At 36.0% G+C, this 19,608-nt stretch overlaps 1 protein-coding gene across 5 annotated transcripts in view; it reads left to right on the forward strand.

Moving 5' to 3' along the window:
- The window catches only part of RBFOX1 (RNA binding fox-1 homolog 1), a 1,234,970-nt gene that overhangs the window by 939,623 nt on the left and 275,739 nt on the right, over positions 1-19,608 (forward strand). For 3 of the 5 annotated variants that reach the window (XM_061991825.1, XM_061991829.1, XM_061991832.1), the window contains exon 1: positions 16,939-17,037. The exons of 1 other annotated variant lie outside the window; for it this stretch is intronic. In XM_061991825.1, the coding sequence (XP_061847809.1) occupies positions 16,939-17,037 (99 nt within the window). Of the gene's footprint in view, positions 1-16,893; positions 17,038-19,608 lie in introns of those variants that run through there. One more of the 5 variants, XM_061991823.1, reaches the window with a different exon arrangement.

Below are 19,608 nucleotides of genomic sequence, written 5' to 3' on the forward strand. Positions count from 1 at the left end.
TGTGATTTTTTTTAAGGAGCATGCATCCTTTGATAGAATATAAACTCAACAGAAGATCAGCATAGAAAGTTCAAGCATAGAGACTAAGAATGACATTGTGGAATGCACGTTGTCATCATACCATCTACTTAAAGAAGCAATGTCTCTTCCAATAAAACCTTAAAAAAGTTTTTTTCAGATACTGCTGTATGTTGCAGATCTAAGGAATCATTCCTTTCAGAGATTTTCTCAGATCCTATAATGAAATGTCTTGCTACTCATTTTTCTAATATCTGATAGTAAGCTTACTTGATAATTTCAGGAGCCCGTCATTGCTGATTTCAGGAATGTTCAATTTTATTTAATAAAACGTACAGTCTCCTGAGTTGAGACTGTTAGTGAACTTAATTTTACTTTGTTAAATGTAATATATCTACAATAGAATGTATTTATTACGTTAATCTAAATATAAAGAAATTATGTCATCATTTGTGACAACAGCTTGTTACTTTTTGCTTAATTTAAACTTTCATTTATAGAAAAAAAGCTCTTAGTACTGCCATTCCCTTCCTCCTCTGCAGTCTAATGCCCCTTACCCCCGAAGTTTTCTCCACTGTAATGTGAAGCTTGCCAGAGTTTTCCATAAAATGAATAAATATTACTATATATATATATTACACTATATATATAATTTAATAATAAAATTAAATGCAGGGAATGTGAACTGGTTTGCCTGTAAGTTGGTAGTTGGTATTTAAGTTTGTTCTCTGCTGCTCATTTTTAAGTTCTTTTTCCTAGTTGCATTCTTGGTTTGGAACAGCAGCTTCAATCTGAAAGAACTTCAGCCATCCTTCTGTTGTGGCTTAGACCATCAAGAACATCATCAAGAAAAAAACTATTTCACTGTGAGGATGACAGTGCACTGGAATAGGCTGCCCAAGGTGGGTGTGGAGGTCTCCAAGACCCACATGGACACATTCCTTTGTGACCTGATCTAGGTGGACCTGTTTGGCATGAGGGTTGGACTAGATGATCTCTGAAGGTCCCTTCTAAGCCCTACCATTCTATGATTCTATGATAAGAGACAGGGAAACACAAGCATTTTAATAATTATTATCAGTTTTGTTATTATTACCAAGCTAACCCTTGAGATTTGGAACAGATTTTAGAAATAATTAAAACTTTTGAGGACAGAGGATACCTGAGAAAGGAAAGAAAGCAACTCTTTAATATGAGATACAATGTCAGTCAAAAAGGACTCATCATCTTAAATTTTCTTGCAATTCTTGCTAGCAGACTAAGAAAATAGAAGAAAGTCACATAGTATTACTAGATGATGTTTAATGTATGTAATGAAGTGTAATAATATATTTAGGTATATGTTTGAATCTCCTAGAATATTTTTTAAATACATCTCTAATTGTAATGTGTATATGTGTATATACACAAACACAAAAGGGACAACTGGAATTTGACATATTTCTAAGTACTATTAAGAATGTCAGGGCTGTGTAACTTCTGGGGATAACAATACAGAGGAAAATCACTTCAGATCAACTTTTGGTTCAGTGTTGTGTTTTAGAAATCACTAAGAGCCTGTTTTCATGCCACGCAATAAGTGGCTACATCATGCTTTCCCCAGTCTGTCTCTCATGTTACCAAATACATGCGTGGAAAAAAATAGCCAAGACATTCTATTAAAAAAAACCCTATAAAAATAATATAACCAATACTATAGAAATTAAGTTTCTCCTATGTGATCCTTTTGGTCGATTTCCATGTGAGCAGGAACCCTGAATCACAAAGATTAAAGTTCAAGGCTACTTACTTGGTAGCAAGGACTCTCAACAAGAAAGGCATTCATTATTAATAATGAAAGTGAATTATATCATTTTTCATCTTACCCAGGGAGGAAAAGGACAAAGAGACATCAACACATTAAACCATATAGCTAACCCATTCTCTTCTCCCTAAGCCATAGTAGTGAATGTGATATATGCAGGCTGAGACAACGTACAGTGCCAAAACATGTATATTTGTCATGCAATACAGCTTTTCTTTTTGGTTATCATACTGAGAAGCAATATTTGTTTAAACAGGAAAATGAATGTATTTTCCAGCTGTGAATTCTGTGTCAGGGCATACATTTTCAATGAATTTTGCCTCAGTTCATGGGTGTTTTTTTTCATAATTACATATATGATGTGTCATTTGTGCATTTAAGGTTAGATAATCCTATAGAGATTATCTATCTATTTCAGTCCTAGTCAGGTATCTAGGTTGTAGTTAATGAATACAATTTCAATACATCAGCTTTGTTCTTAACTACAGTAAAATTATATAAATGCAGAAATCAATTTTTTAATAGAGAAAAATATTCGTACTAATATATATCCTTAGAGGCATCTGGATGTTTTTTCTTTTTTTTTTCTGGGGTTTTTTGGTGTGTTTTGGGGTTTTTTTAACTTAGATGATTTACAAATAATGAAACCAAAGCTGTTACGATGATCCCAAGTGTATAGAGAGTATTTAGGGGGAAACATTATTATGCTTCCCAGGAACATTTCTAGGAGATACAATGAAAAGCACCTTCTATATTGCAGATCCCAAAATATACATTCCAAATCTTTTCAAATGAAATAAATAAAACTTACAGTTCTGGAAGGCAACTAACCATTATACAGTTAACATGTTCAAGAAAAAAATGATTGATACTTATGGTACATTACCACTATTGCTTCTATCACACAACCATCAATGTTTTCTCAAATGTTGACTGTTATGAAACAAAAAGCAGAACATTTTAGTGGAATTAAAACTAAAATACAATAATAAAATGTTTAGCTAATAGTAAATAAAAACTCCAACCAAATAATCATTAATACTCATCATTATTCAGCTTTGTGCATTCCATAGCTAAAGAGACATTACTCAGGGTACATATTTACTTGATACTCTGGTATTCCTTTTGCACAGTGTTCAAAAAGTACTTCATAAAATTCATGCTATTTGACTGTACAGGCAAAGAAAACGTGTAGTTAGAACAAGATTAAGTGGGACTGTTTGTCTTTACGTAAAAAGTTCATTTGATGTAACTGCAATGATGAATGAGAAGCTGTTTGGAGTGTATATGAAGGACATATCCCCAGTGGTGTTACAGAAGGAATAACAAGAATTATCAAGGTCTAAATGTAGATTCAGGATTGTTCCTTAATTCTGTGAAGGTGTCTGCTTTTTTTTGAAGCCCAAGGCCTACCAACTCTTAACCTATTCATAGAATCATAGAATGGTAGGGGTTGGAAGGGACCTTTAGAGATCATCCAGTCCAACTCCCCAGCAGAAGCAGGTTCACCTAGATCAGGTCGTATAGGAACATGTCCAGATGGGTCTTGAAGACCTCCAAGGAAGGAGACTCCACAACCCCCCTGGGCAGCCTGTGCCAGGGCTCCATCACTCTCACAGTAAAATAGTTTTTTTCTTATATTTAAGTGGAACTTTTTGTGTTCCAGCTTCATCCCATCACCCCTTGTCCTGTTACTAGCTACTATAGAAAAAAGGAATGTCCCAACCTCCTGACACCCACCCTTTAGATATTTATAAATGTTAATAAGATCTCCCCTCAGTCTCCTCTTCTCCAGACTCAACAGCCCCAGTTCCCACAGCTTTTCCTATTCCATATTGGTGCATGCCTGTGACTAAGGATCTATTGACCTAATAGCATATCTTTACCTCTGAGGAATGACTCTTAGGTTGTTCAGTCACAATGATTTATTGCCTGCTGGGACAAAAATCTCTTACTACAAAGCAAACCAATGTCTTTTCTAGCTTTATTTTCTTCTGTGTGTATGTTATGAATGAGTTGATGCTTCCTCTCACACTCAAAACCAAATGAGTCTTATGAAATCCACTGCGTATTTTGACACACGTGTGGTGTAATAACCATTGGCAAGGGAGCAAGCAAGAGACATCAACCTTTGAGAGCCATAGGTGGAGAGAGCTGAGCTGAGGGTATTCCAGCTGTCTATAGTTCACACCAATCAGTGACGGATTTGCAACACTTCGATTGTGTCCAGAAATGTGAATTCATCCTCGATTTGATAAATTTAAACTTTTTAAAATATTTGAGTTTATACAATCAGTCTGAATACTTGCTCAAATTTAGCTAACACCTATAGTTAACTGAGTAACTAACCTTAGAGAAGTTAGTGGTTAAAATCTCAGTATTTTGCACCTTTTGAGCATCTCACGCACTCTGGTACAGATCAGGCTGTGTGTGCAAGTCCTCTAAGAACAGCTGCCTGTTCTGACCCTGATTCATGTAACTGTACACAGGCTGTCTCCATTGATTCTGCCTAATTCCTGTGGCCTGCAAGCTTGTTTGTGTGAGAGATTTCGGGCCAGGCTGGAGAAGGGCCTGTTCTTTCTTTGGTTCCCTCTGGCTGACACTGAAGCTTTGTAGAGGACAGAAGTGTCTGTTTCCATTGAGCAGGGATGCATGCTGGAACAAAACAAAACAAAAGAATGAAGATGAGGAACCAAAACCTTCCTATTTTATGATTCAGTCATTTCAGTGAGACATATTATGTTGACTGTGTAATTCCGCATTGACTGAGAGAAGGTGAAGGTGTGTGTGGGAAAGATGTACATAATGAAGTAATCAGGATGTATGAATTCACATAAACTTAGTTTTGGCATTTCATGAGCTTTGAGTATTCAGTTCACAGACTTTGTGATGTATGTGATATATTTTTGTCAGTATACTTTATATGAGAACATGTCAGTATATAAAATCATTTAGGGGAAGGTATATTTGAAAAAAAATAAAAGTAGTGAAAAATAGTTTTTGCTTCAGCAACTGGGACTAACCTTGTGTTTAGTTCTAATTTAAACCCTAACAGCTCCATTTTGTTGATCAAATTTTTTGGGTTTAGCTTGAATGGAATAAATGAGGTCTTGATCACTCTCAGAATTGAGCAAATATTCTCAGCCTGTAATGTTTTTGAGCAAAGGTAAATATTAGGGAGAACCTAATAACTAAGATCAATTTTAGCATTTGTAAATTAGCATCAGTATTAGCATTTGCAGTTTGTTTATGATTTGAAGGAGGGAGTATAAGTTTTCTTTATATTAATATCATATGCCATTACAGAGGCCATAGGGTGGGGTTTGGTGTATTGTTTTAACTGTAATACATGTCACAAATCCCTAAGTACCAACGATTTTTGTTAAGCTTTCATTAAAAGCATATTTGTAGAGAATCTGATAGTCATAACCAGATTAAAATGGCTTATGAATTATGCAGTAAGGCTGTCTTTTTCCTGAAGTCTATTTTGTGGCAATTTAATTATTTTGGCAAGAGCTAAGTAAATAAGAATGTTAAAATTTGCTTTTTCAACTGTGTTTCTTTCAATAATATTTTTCTTGAAAATCATATTGGCTTTTCAGCATAGCTTCTGAGATATTTAAGTGTGATGGGTAAATGAAACTCACTTTTGAGTTTGTATTGAGAGAAATTGTTTGAGGAGGGGTGGTGTGAATCAGTAATGTAAATGTAAATTGTAAAATGTAAATGATTATCCAGTCCTGCTGTTGCCCCTTATTTTAGTAATATTTTATTGCAGAAACTGATAAAATGAGACTTTTAAAATGTATTTTAACTTGAAATGGATCACCAAACCCTTGAGAAGCATGTTACAGCAGCGCAGGTGTTTTGTGTTGAGAGCCCAAGGCTGCATTCACTGAGTATTCAGACTTCTACTACTTTCAGTGAGTCTGATTCCCAATAAATGGAGGATGGAACAATCCTTCAGACTTTTTACTATTTGTTATTTGTGGTCTAGCTGCTGATTTTAGTTAGCCTTGCTTTTGGTTTTCCGCTGTTTGTTTATCTCACACAACAGAAGTTACTGCATCTAGGGATTACTAATGAGTCCTTGCATCTAATTTTAACTACTCTGTATTCCAGTGAAGATAGTTCAAATACTTGACATTTTACCATTTTATTGATACGTAAGATTATTACATCCCAGTAATATCAGAATTAGGGTATGTGATTTTGGTACCAATAATAGCAGCTTCTAGTAAAAATTTCAGATCCAGTATTAAAACTGCATCTATTATAAACATAATTTAGCTGATACAGTAAGATACAGGCTACATCTTAATAAGGGTTGAGATTGTCTCTGGAGCACAAAGGTTATTATGTACACAGTGAGATATGCTCTGTCTTTTTAAAGAGTTCACTTTCAGGAAACTGGATGGCACTAAACACTTTGTAATTAGATGTGAAACCCTTTGTGCATAGGTCACCTGGCTTATGTTCACTGAGACCTAGTGTTAGCACCTGATGGCTGTTTAGTGGCCTGCCTGAAATTCACGTCTGGCCTCAATTAGTCTCCTGGAGCAGAGGTATCTTCATCATAATTGGCACCTGTGATGGCAGGTGCAGGGGGCAGGCCAGAGGTTTGAACAAAACTTGCATTACGCTGTGTTTAGTCATAAGGAAGAACAGGTATGGTAGTAGGTGATGTGAATAATTTGGAGATTTTATTGAGTTAATTTTAAATTTTAACTTCACCTCTCTGATAAGACACAAGCTATTGTTTATTCTATGATTGTGCTTTGTGGATATAGTAACAATTTAAAGAGATAAGTTACTTGTAAAGTCTTAGTTTTGTGTTGTTTTGAACAACCACTCCAAAAGCATGGTATTATCTCTACTTGTCAGTCCTTCATACCATTACTTAAATAAGGTATTTGTTAATTAAGAAGGTTATCTGATGTATTCTTTTCTGCCTTTGAGCAGAAATTGAGCATGTGTTTTGGAGAAGATCACTAGTATACTGTGTCCTGACTATTTATGGAAACATGTCTGTTAGCACCACTGAGAGGAAAGCACAAGCTTAACCCTGCTAGCTTTAACTTAGCTGTCTGGCCTAATAATAGTAACGTTTCTGCTCCTTTTGCGCTCTGGGGATGTAGACATAGAGAAGCCTTTCACAGCAGAGAAGTTTGGTGGGTTAAGCTAGAAAATGCTAAGTTGGAGAATTAAATTAGGATAAAATGTCTTCTCTGTATATGTGAGCAAGTGGATACTATACTGGGAAGCATTGAGACAGTATGCTTTCATATTATTTTTAAGAACACATTTAGCACCCTATGTAGAGGCACTTTGTGTATGTGTGTTATATGACCTCCCTGACATATTCTTTAACTGTTTCAGAGCTCTTGAGCAGCTAAATTTGATGTATCCTTCAGGTTTACAAAAAAAGACTACATACAAATAAAAGCAGTTGTTCATTACCTCATCTTAGTTAATTTTCTTGGGGGGGGTTTGGTGATGTTATTAATGAAAAAAAACCCATGCCATATTGATTTATGTGCTGAGGGATGTGGTTTAGTTTGGTGATGGCCCAGGCAGTGTGAAGTTAGTGGTTAGACTTGATCTTAAAGGAGCCTTCCAACTGTATTCATTCTATGATATTGTATTGAGATATGATAAAGCAATGTGTACTTACTTAACAAAAGAGAAAAGCTATTATAGAATATGTTCTTCAGTTTTTATATGGTTGAAATTAAACAAAAAACTAATTTCTTTGAATTATTTTTCTGAATTATTATTTGATCTGGAGTCTTTGGACATACCATGTAAAAGCAGGTTAGAAACTATAAAACCAATTCGGAGCCACTAAGTTAAATTTAGGAGTAATTTATTTTTGGTTTTTCTGGGACATTTTCTTCAGTTCAAGTATTTTCTTTTTTTCTTTTTTTCTCAGTGTTAAAAATATAAATGTTGCTAAATTTTGCCTTGAAATTATTTTTACTTTCATGACCAAATTCTAAAATTTTAAAGGAAGAGATACACCCACAGTTTCTTAAACATAAAACTAGTAGGCTAATATAATTCAGGAAAAGCAATGAGAAAATGTTACTTCTATGCATAGGAACATTTCAGAGAGAATTTTTCTAAAATGTGAATTTTTTGCTTTATTTTTCTTCAAAATATGTGAGCATGAATGGGTTTGGAAAGAGGGGAATCTTTGTGAGCATCAAGTGACAAGGAAAAATGTGAACTGTGTCTCTCTGGGGTTTTGTTAATTGCAATTTGAGGCCAAAATTTCATTTTTAAAAGACCACCACAAACTAGAATTTTTAAACAAACTAGAACTTTTAAGACTGACGTATAAAGAAACTAAAGTATATATTTTCTTTTTATTTGTGAGGATATTTGTGTCTCATGACTGGAAGATTCTTGGAGTAATAGGGCAGTTGGACAAGTACTGCTTGTTGCTCGTTATGCCTGTGGTCAGGCTTAACAGAAGATGTGGAATGCATTTTTGAGTGTGTCCAGTGTATTTCTGTTAAAAAATGCTCAGCATTAACATTTTGCACATTATATTATGCACATGCAATATGACTTCTATGCTTTGAGCTATCCTTTTTAGAAATATTTGTATTTAAAAGGAGGTGAATGTCCTGTCTAAAACGAAAGGTTGCTTGATGCATAAGGAGAGCATGGAGATGTAGTCTGGTTGTAGATGTGTGAGAGAGAATATTGAGAGGGATCTTAGCAGAACTAAGGAATATCAGGTAATTCACATGTAAAAATTCAACAGAAGTAGATTTTTATGACAGATCTCGAATGATCTGAACCCCAGAGGATGAAAAACTTGAATTTTATGCAGAAAGCAAAAGATGTGGTGACAGAGCCAAAAAGCAGCAGAGGCAAAAAGTAGAGTGAATTCAGTGTTAGCAGTGTGGACTTCATTGAATGAAAGAAGATCAGAGAGGGAGGAATTACACCTAGGAGAGGTGAAGGATGGCTACCATAACAAGGCAATGTTTGATTGTTGTTGATGAAAGCAAACAACTTCTAGAGAATCCTGTAGAAGAATCTGCAGACTCTAGTTATCAGTCGAGGAAAAGGAAGACTTGGAGATGTTGAATGTGACACCTTATCAATTGAAGTAGGAAAAGATAAAAAATACCAATTGGAGAGTGAAGAGAGGATGGAGCTGATGTTCAACTTTGTGAACAGTCCTGATAGAGGTTACACTAGTGAAGTGAATGGAAAGATAATATGGAGAGGACAGGATCCATGAAGGTCTCAGGGGAAAAAAAAATTGGTTAGAAAGAAGCAGCTTCTTCCTTCAAAACAGCAGATAGAATAAACTGGGGGGGGGGAAAGAGACATAATATTGACTCTATATAAAATGGAACTTTCTCATACAGTATGTCTTTATTTCAAGGCTTAATAAGCAGGCCTGTATAGGCAGCTTTGTATCAATTCCATATGCAAAGCTGCCTTTCTGCCAAAGCCTGTAATTCTGCAGGATTATATAGTGCCAAAATTTTTAAGTTAAAACCCTGCAAAATAACTAACCTTTCTCCTCAGATTCTGGCATAGGAGTGAGGTTATGTCATGGCATCTGACGTCTTCCTGCTGGAACGGTCATTTGGAGAGCATATAGCTGGCTACTTTGGAAAGCCTTGGTAGTTCTTCAGTTTATACTGATGCTCAAAGCTACAAAAACCTCTGTTTAAATTCCCCTGAGCTTCAGCTTTCTCTCTTCAGATGAAGACGAGTATTTAATTAGAACCCTTTGGGCTTGACCATAAGAATTTTAAGATGTTTTAATTGAAAGTAAGATTGAAAGCCACAAGAAAGAATTGGAGTTGAAGGGTGAGATTTTGAAGAGTATTTGAGCTAAATTTAAAACTGACAGTCCATCTTATGGGATAGCGTCAAAGTGATAAGGAATATTTTGAGGTTTACTGGTAGATGATAATTTAAGTCCTCTGGAGAGCCGTGGAGGTGTTGTTCATTGCACTGGAGGGATCATATACTCATAGGAAGTGGGCAGACTGTAAACTGCAAGCAAAGGACAGGGAAAGCGGAGACTGATTCAGCTGCAGTTAATGGAGGATTTGTTGGTTGATACATGAGCATGCTAACATTTAGCTGTTAAACATTAAAATGAGCTGCTGCATTGTGGACTAAGTCTGGTGGATTTAGATTTAGGCAGAGTATAGGAGACATCCAGCTGTAGAGAGAATAATAAAAGGAGAAGTGGTTTCATTGTAGAAGGAAACTGTGCTGACATCCAGTTAATTTAATTCCTACAGAGAAAAGATACAACCTTTACATGATAGTATAATTAATATATCATTTATTCTACTTCTGATAGTTTACTTTCTTTTATTTTTTTTGTTGAGTTTAATAATCTTTCACACCACCTTAAAACTTCAGCAAGCTGTGTTTATGCTGCTCTACAATGTACTCATAACTGCATTTGGTGGTGTTTTGTTTGGTTGGGGTTTTCTTAACTTGTATTACTATCACAAAAACCAGCCTCTAAATTCATGGGCTTCTACTACTTATTTTGCACTCTAAGCTAAATTTTCTGGTGATTTCATAACAGTAGCAAAGTGTGCAATGGGATGTCAATTAAGAAGCAAAAAACTGGGCCGAACTCCTGTTGATTAATGAATTTTGTGAAAACTTTTGTTTCAATTGAGTTAGAGATGAACAAAATAGAAATTGTAGTAGTGCAAGTGACTTGTGTCTATATAAGAAAGCAGAAAAGATGTTGTGTGTTCAAATGCTTTCAGTTTCTTCTATCTCATACTTACCAAAGAGCCCACAGTGGCAGCAGGCAAAGGTAGGCTTCATCACTTTATCTAAAACTGCAGACCTTTTTTTTCCTGAGTAGTTTGTAGCCCTTTCATCCTATATACTGAAACTTAAAGCTACTTAAAGTGTACTGTGATTGATGCTCATTCATTTTATATATTACCTTTTTAACAACAACAACAAAAAGAGTTGTTATGCTTTTTAATAAGATATGGGAAGACAACACTACGCATGACCCACTGATGTCATCTTGCTAACGTTATGGTATTAAGAATAAATGAAGTGGCAGTTATAGGTGGACCCTAGTGTAGAAGTGGCTCTTTGATGAAGCAGGCTTGTACTAGTCTACCAAAAAATGCTTATTTACTGCTGTGACAGTAGTGCATGGTGGGTGACAGCACCCTGTGCTCCTGAAAATGAAACGTTGAAGTGCACGTGCAACCATTGTGCTAGGTGAGGTGGGGGTGGGATTGATAAAAGGTTTTGCTGCACAGGTTTCCATTTCACCTTCTTGGGTGTGTTTCCCTGCTGCTTCTGTATGCTCAGGGTAACAGTTTAGATGAACCATTTTTTTTTCCTTAAAAATATAGTTACCCATAATGTTAAACTTTCCTAAATGAGGAGGGCTGCTGCACTCACTGCTTCTGCTCTGTAGAGCATGGGCCTTCCTTTGCTAAGGCAGTGCTGCTTGTAGCTTTGGGCAACGAGCTACTTCCATTGCCAGCCTTGCTGTCTTTCCCAATTTGGCAGCAGAGCCATTTGTGCCAATGCTAAAAAAGTGGGTAAGAACGTGTAGAGAGCAAGGGCGATCCCAAACAGATTTAAGGTGCTTTGGAACCTCGTCCTGTGCTTTGAATGCACAGCTGTGGTTAGGCGTAGGCATATGTTTTTGAGACAAGCGTGTCCCGGTAGGACACATCTTTTCCTGCCCGTGGTTTGCCCCGCGGACGGCGTAGCGGGCGCGGAGCCGCCTGCAGCAGCCGTGCGGGGAGCGCGGGAGCGGCGGCTGACGCGAGCGGCGTCTCCGCTAGGTGGAGGTGCCGGTACGGCGCTGCGGGGCCGGAGCGCTCCTGCCTGCGACGCGAACCTCGCTGCCCACGGGGAAACGGCACGAGTCAATACGGGGCGTGTATGGAAGGTTGGGGTGGGTGATTTTGAGATATGGTGGTATATATTTGGTGATATTTAGATCAACTGCTGAAAAACTCACACAAAATTGAATCAAGAGTAGCTTTTTAGATGTCCCATCCCCCCTGTCCCTGCTGCTCGTGCTTTTCACAAAGTATCCAGATACTGTAGGGCAAAAAAAGAAGACCTGTCAAGTAACACACATCTGTTTTGTATGTGTCTCTGACTCTTTAAGGGCTGAACAAGTTTTAAATTATATATTTATTTACTTATTACCTTCACCACGGTGAGAGTAAGGGCTCTTGTCTCCCTATGTTGTGAAAAATCTAGATAGCTTCTATTGAACGCTTATGTGTTGGTGCAGAAGAGGTTAACTGTACCACAATCTTTGCAAGCATTAGGTATGAAACACTGGAGAAGTAAATGGACATACCACAGTGCTTAACAGAAACAGAAAATTAGTGATTCTTACTTGCCTAGGGTAAGCATAAGCCTCTGTAATGTCTTGATCTTTGTGCAAAGTCCTAGTAAAGAAGAGCAATCTTAACAGAAACCTTAAATTAGAAATAGAGATTTTCATGACAAGAAAATATCACTGGGAGAAGGACACATCACCCAGTACCTGAAAAGAATTGAGGAAAACTCTTTTATTTAGTCTTTTTGACAAAAATTATTTTAAACCATCAGTAACATTTCCCTAGTTTATTTTTTAAATAAAAGCATAAAACATAAATGTAGGGAAATAAAGTACAATGTGGAATTAAGGCAAAGATGTCGATGATTGCTAGTGATTTGTCAAAATTAAACATTCCATTTTTAAGCTCATAAATATGCTACTTTTCCTGATTTCAAGTCTTGGGACTTATTTTTTTCATGTGGTGTTAGAAAAGAAGTATTTAAGAGAAATGATAGCACTACTATTAGCTTCTATAACATTTGCCTGAACTATTTTTATACTACATCAACAATTTTATAAAATTGAAAAGAAAATATGTCCTTCACATGGATAATTTAATATGCAGTTGTGATTTATGTTTTTAAATGCTTGATGTCCAGAAGCATACAGTATTTATAATACTGTATGTCTTCTATATGTATAAGCTTGTTAGTGTAGGATACTGCTAAGACAAGTTTGAAGTGTGAAATGATGTGTGGTCTTGCAGGTGGATCTTTTTAGATCTTTTTTTATTCCATGGAAAAGGTTTGACTGATTAGGCAGTCTGCTGTGATAATTCTAAAGGTTAACTTTTATATGGAATGTTTGTAGATGTGAAATTTGAACTTCAGTTTTGAGAAGTTAAAGTTGACTATGGATCACAACAGATTGAGGGGATGATTTTAAATGGAACATGTTATAAGAATAATAGACAAATGCATTGTAAAGAAAAGACTGGATTTTTATTTGTATATTAGCTGCACGAGAGTTGCTATTGGTTCTTTTTGCTTTGATTCTGTGTTTTTACTTGCATATTCAAGATTGATCAACACTTTCCCGTTGTCAGTTTTTAAATGGCAGCCTCCTTGAATGTGAGGAGTCAGTGCATATCTTCACCCTCTCTGCCTGTGCTATATACCTTAAAACTAACAATCCAAACAGACTGGAAAAGGCAATGTTGCCTCTCACGGTGGTGTAGATACTGCACCTAGGATGGATCTATTATCACGGTGTAAGAACTTTTTATTTCTACATTTCTAATTGAACTCCCACAGAGGCTGGTTTGGGTTGTATAGATTGGTAGCCTCCTTTTGTTTTGAAAGAGGTTTGTAGTATTTGTTAATTGATATCTAATGGTTAATCCCAGCAGCTGAGTGTGAGCTGAGTTCAGTTAGAGACCCAACAGAGCAGCGCTAAGGCAACTGGAAGAAGTCAAATGCTGTAGGTAAAGTGGGCTTTGCACACATTGGGGTTTTTTTGTAGAATAAGGGAAAAATCAAGTTGTTTGCAGATGTGATGTTGATGGTGTGGAAGCTGAGAAATTGCATAGCAGCTACAGCAAAGTTGTCACTGCATGAAGACAGAAGGTCAGGTTGTGTACAGTCATTCATGTACCTTCATCAAATTTGTGGTGGTATTTACTGCATATACAGCCATAACTTGGAATGTGCTTATGAGTAATGGGTTGAATTTGGTAGCAGAGTGTGTATAAACAAGGACATGGCTTTAAAGAAGACACATTGATTTTGTTTTTGTGAAAATAAAGCACATTTTGTTACCATTTTTCTTTTTAGACATTGTGACAAGTTTTCCTTGGAAGGGATGAAAATTGGTAACTACTTTCCCCTGCATCTCTTAAAGTAGTGTATATCAGGCTAAAGAATTTGGGGATTGGACTAGATGATCTCTAAAGGTCCCTTCCAACCCCTACCATTCTATGAATTCTGTCTCTATTTTAGGCCTCTTACCTGATTTGATAATATATGTTTATTGTTTCTCTGTGTATATATGATTTGGATAGTTAAAACATTGATGTTTTTTAATAATATGAGTGTACAAATCTAAGGAATTAATAGAAGTCATAGTATTTGTCAGTCATATTTTCCTTTCTTTGAAATGGGTGAAGATTAAGGTTAAAAGACCTATGAGAAATTTACTTTTAATATTAGCTACATTTACATTACCAAATCTCTCTTGAAGTAATTGTTCAACACACTGCTTCTAAGTGTTTAATCTGTTTTATGGATGTCCTTTTAGCTGTAAAATAGTGCAACAGACAGAAGAAACTTTGTTTGATCATCGCCATGTTCCAGAACTTCACTTTGGGAAATTGGATAGACTTATATAGTTCCAAACTGTTTGGCTAGGAAGAATGCTGCCTTTGATTTTGACATAATGTGGAACAAGTTGGTTATTTGCCTCCTTACATAACATATTTGTTTTTCATTAAACATTCTTATAAGGTCTTATTAAAGTACTATGTATTATTTATGGTATTTCATATGAAAATGAGCTGAAGGGAAAATTCTATCAGCTTAGGGCATTTGCAAAATACAGCCTTTCTGTGCTAGGTAAAAAAAAAATAGAGAATGAAGAAAAGCATGACATAGTCCTGTCAGAACAGGAGACTGCTTAAGGCAGAGAGAAAGAATGAAAAAAGAAAGGGACATACAGAGGGTTCATTTCTCCTTCTCGCTCTCTCCTGCTCTGTGGCGTGTGCTGGGTTTTTGGTGGTGGTTTGTTTTAGGGGGTTTTGCTTGTTTGATTTTGGGTTTGGGATTTTTGCGATAATCTGTGCTGTTCTGTATTTGGGCTGTTCTAGTAGAACAGCCCACGATAAACTGCAAAAGCATGGATATTTTCTAAACCAAAACCAATCCCTGTATAGTAAATTTGTGCATGATTGGTTTGGTGTTGATTGCTGAGTTCTAAATACATTGATTCTTTTGCATTGGCTGCTTTTGAGAAAGAAAATTATGTAATAACTGATTCTGCTGGAAAATTTTCACTTTTGCATGAAGAAGACTTAGTGGATCTAAATCAGTCTCTGAAGCTTGTGTGGGTGCAGGTATGTGTGTGCACATGTAGAATGGAAAAGACTGTTTTTTTAAATACAGTGCCTGAGTTGCAGTGACATGTTTTGTATCTGTTTCCATTTAAGCAGTGACTATTACTACTTGTTAAGGCTAGATCTTGGTATCAAAACGGTTGTCCTGCTGATGAAATAGCTTTCTTTTGAATGTGGGTTATTTATTTCTTGTTGTTAACGTTAAACTCTTGATCTAAAATGTGTTTTTGTGGGAGTTAGGTAATTTTAAAATCTTCTGCAGAGTCTTTTAAAAGGAACCCCTTCAAAACCTCAGGTGCTGCTTTGAGGTTTGACCTTCTTTCCTGAAGAATGAATATTTAATTCATTTTTCAAATTCTAATTAAAAATTGTAGTATCTTCTATTATACTTGAGTTGTAACTAAGGGGAGGGGGGGAAAGACCTGTAATATAGGACCTCAAGGACAAGCTGTAATATAAATTATTTGATTTGCAGGTCACATCCTACTTTATTACATAAAGAATAACTAGATCTACTAATGAATAATTATTACTCCATAAAATAAAGGAGGGAAAAAGAAAAAGCGTGCAAGAGTGGAATACTAATTTGAGGTATCACTCTCAAAGTAAAAAGTAAACATTAAATTCTGAAAATTGCAAATGTAATTTTTCCATGTAACCTGATAGGGCAGTCCTTTATAACAGATTGACTATACAATGTGCAATACATTTGTAATTTCAGATGAGATGGGGTTTAGACCAATTCTACCATACAGGTTTTATCCAAGCCTGTTCCCCTCCCCCCCAGTGAAGTAGACACAGTATGCCATAGAATTTTGTTTCATTCCTAGTGTTTCTGCTGCAGTGGTTACACAGATATTTCAGTTTCGCTGTAATGCTTTTATAGGCTTCTCTAGGAAACTAGGTGGTGAATGAAACATAGATATTCAATTAATTAGTATTTTAAAAAAAGCTCATTTACTGATAGCACGCCATATTTGCCATAATCCTCTTGACTAGCCAAGATTCTTTCCCTTCCCCACTTTGTGCTTCATACTTTTGTTCTTAGAAGGGGAAAGCCCTTTTTATGTCAGGTGTGAGTCCTGGGAGGGGGGGGGTGGAAAAAAGTGTCTGTGTGAGTGTGTATGTGTGCGTGCAGAATCATAACAGGCATTCAGTCCCAGCTGGGCAATGACACTAATTGCCCAGATCTCATGGATGCCTGTGATGCGGCGCGCTCACTTTCTCTCCTTCCCTATCCTCTCCAGGGATTTTTAAAATGCAGTATTTGAATTTTGGTGAGTGGTAAAGACCCTGCCCTAGGACCCATTTGACAAATGAGAAGCTGTGCAGCATCAGCACCAGCCGACTGAGCCTCACTGAGTCAATCTCTCTCTCTCTCCTAGTCAGCAGCTACTGTTGTGAGACAAGCTTCAGCTCTCTGTCATTGAGGAAGTTCCATTTGCTCATCAATAGGCTGCAGGCTGTGTCTTCTTTTTTTCCTCTCTGTTAAAAATTCGTAGTTTAAATCTACCAAGTTGCCTTAGCTGACAAACGAATGTAGGGATCTAGCGCTGGGGGGAAACAGGCATTCAAGAAATACTCCTTCTTACTTAAATAATCAAAAGGAAGAAAAAAACCGTAGTGACAAGATAGGGCAAACGTGCTTGCATGCAAGCCCCCTCACTTGTTCTACGTAGACTTCAGAGCAACACCATGCAGCATCCCCTTACGGGTGCAACCTGCGTGGCACTGCCGAATGTGGGCATGTGTCCCCAGCTCTCCTGTGCCTTGACTTTTATGTACTTACAGCAGGTAAGTTTGCTTAACTTTTTCCTTTCCTATAGTGCCTGCTTTGTCAGCATCGTTTGGGGGATTTGTAATCTTGGAGATATTTTTTGTGTGAATAGACTGTATAAATGTCTCCCACTGTGTGGAGTGAATGTTGTGCCTGCACTTAAGAATGGTGAGAGTGAGTAGAGGCATCAAGCCTTTGCATATCTTATCTGTTTGTTTGTTTTGCAATTTCTTTATTGATGCTGTTTATAGATATTTAACACAGTACTTTGACTGCATTTCTCGTGGATACTGTAGCACAGTTTCAGCCATAAAGGACTGCTCTTTATTCACTTGCAGGCATAAATTATACTTATAATGTAAATGTGCCCAATGGCAATTTTGTTTAAGCCCTGTTTGAAGCCAGGAATTTTAAGTCTGTGATGAAAGACGCTGCTGATTAAAATCAATCAGTTTTTAGTTTAAAAAAAAAAAAAAAGGAAAAAGGAAACAATATTTATAGAGCTATATCTGTGCAGAATTAATACTTCTGTCACTGAAATGTATTGGAATGGGTTGTAAAAAATGTTCTAATATCAGCAAAATTATAGCAATTTCTGGTCCATTTTTATTATGCTTTTAAAAATTATTTTCTTAGCATTTTTGCTTTTAGTTTTTTAAAGTATTTCCACTTATCTGTCTCCTCAAATTGTTTGCTGTTTGGTACCCTTTCTCTGTTATAACATGAAATAAATAACAATAATAACACATTCTTTTTTAAACTAGTATTTGGAATCATAAGTGTATTCTACCTCTCTGTTTTATAACTGAGTCCACCATTATAGAGAATCAGTTAGTAAGTGTGTAGAGCCAAAACAGAAATATGTTATCATGCAAAAAAAAATTATTTAACGTGTTTATTCTGTCACTTTCTGCTGAAACTTCATGGAAAAAAATTCTGTGCCTACTGTAACAAATAGGGGCATTTCTTCCAACTTCCACTACAATAGTTTATATGCATATTGACTTTGATGAAACAGTCTCTAACTTTATTTCTGTATTTACAAATGCCTGAAAGATGTTGTACAGTATTTCTTTTTGTTCCTAAAGATTAAACAAAATAGATTTCAAGCTTATTTTCATTTCAGAGTATTTGTTTTCTATTACTGCTGAAAGAATAGAACTCAGGTATTTTGCAGGATATAAACCCTTCTGTAGCTTTTTTTCTTCAGTACTGTAGTATAAACCATTTCTGACTTACAGCATGGGAGTGCATAATAAAAGATTCTTGTATACGCCCTAGATTATACATGTATGTGGGAGGGATTCATACGCCTGCAATTAAAATTTGCATCAGATAAATATGATGTATTTAATATTTAAATAAATTGCATGTCATAACTAAAATCTATGTTCTTCATAGTTCTGTATTCTGGATCCGTTTTGGAAATGACATTTATAGATCAGCTTTAATGATACAGTGTGACTTGTGTGCACTTAGTGGTTGTATACCAAATGTACTCCTGTATTTTGTTGTATTTGTTCGTCTGAGTTTGCCAAACAACAGTTTGTACGTTGAAGATCCAGCTTTTGAAAAGAAAAATGTGAATTAAGGTGAGAGGTCAACATGGCCACACAAGGAGCTGATAAAAGATAACAGAGAGATGAGGTTAGATGCCATAATAACCTTCTTCTGTGAGCTACTGCAGTATCATTATGCTAACACATCTATAGTATGGCACTGCTTTGAGGTTTAAGAAACTGTGCAACCCTAATAATTACTTTAAAACAGTGAATTCGATTCCACCTATTCCATTTGAGAGAAAGAGGAGAAGTGATTGCTAATGCACTTTACAAAGCGCTATATCTAGCGGATAATTTTTAACTCTTTAAGTGGATTAACTACCACACTGAAAGTATCTTTTCTTTAAAAAAAAACAATGTTGGCTTTCTCCTCTGGTTAATCTCATTGTCAGTTTAGAATCATTCTGCCTCTAGTAATCACAATTACATGTAAGTTAAACAGTCATCTGAATTCCTGATGATAACTGTGGCAGGTTCAAAATTCTGTGCTTGTTGCTTCTTTCAATTGCTGGTTGACATTCTAGTTTTCTGGATTCCTAGAGTCAAATAGTTATAATCTTAATTCAGATATTATTTATTATGTATTTGTTTAATTATTTCTTTAGAAACTATGTTACTTTATCTGAAATCCATTCTGGCAGAAAGATAGTACTGTGGTGATATTATCTACAAGTCAAACATGGTTCTGGTTTTAAGTAGAAGAAGGTAGGAAGTGGCTTCATATATATTTGAGAAACATTGGTAAAGTTTCACCGTGACAGTCTACCTATTTTTTTTTGTTTCTGTTTTTCCCATAGCTGATATTTTTTGTAGGACTGCTAGAAATTGTTTTGTATGATTAGTGGAAATATCTTTATCTCAGTCAAACTTCTAGAAATGTGTCAATTGATCTTAAATACTGGTAACCTAAAAGCTTTATGTGGCAACTTAACTAGTGATTCCCCTGCCTGTGACCAGCACTATATAGACATTACATCAACCTATCAAGTAGAGTGGTTTTTTTCCTCTCAAAATTGCACTTTAGAT

This window comes from Colius striatus, chromosome 3 (genome assembly GCF_028858725.1).
Source record: "Colius striatus isolate bColStr4 chromosome 3, bColStr4.1.hap1, whole genome shotgun sequence".
Taxonomy (NCBI): Eukaryota; Metazoa; Chordata; class Aves; order Coliiformes; family Coliidae; genus Colius; species Colius striatus.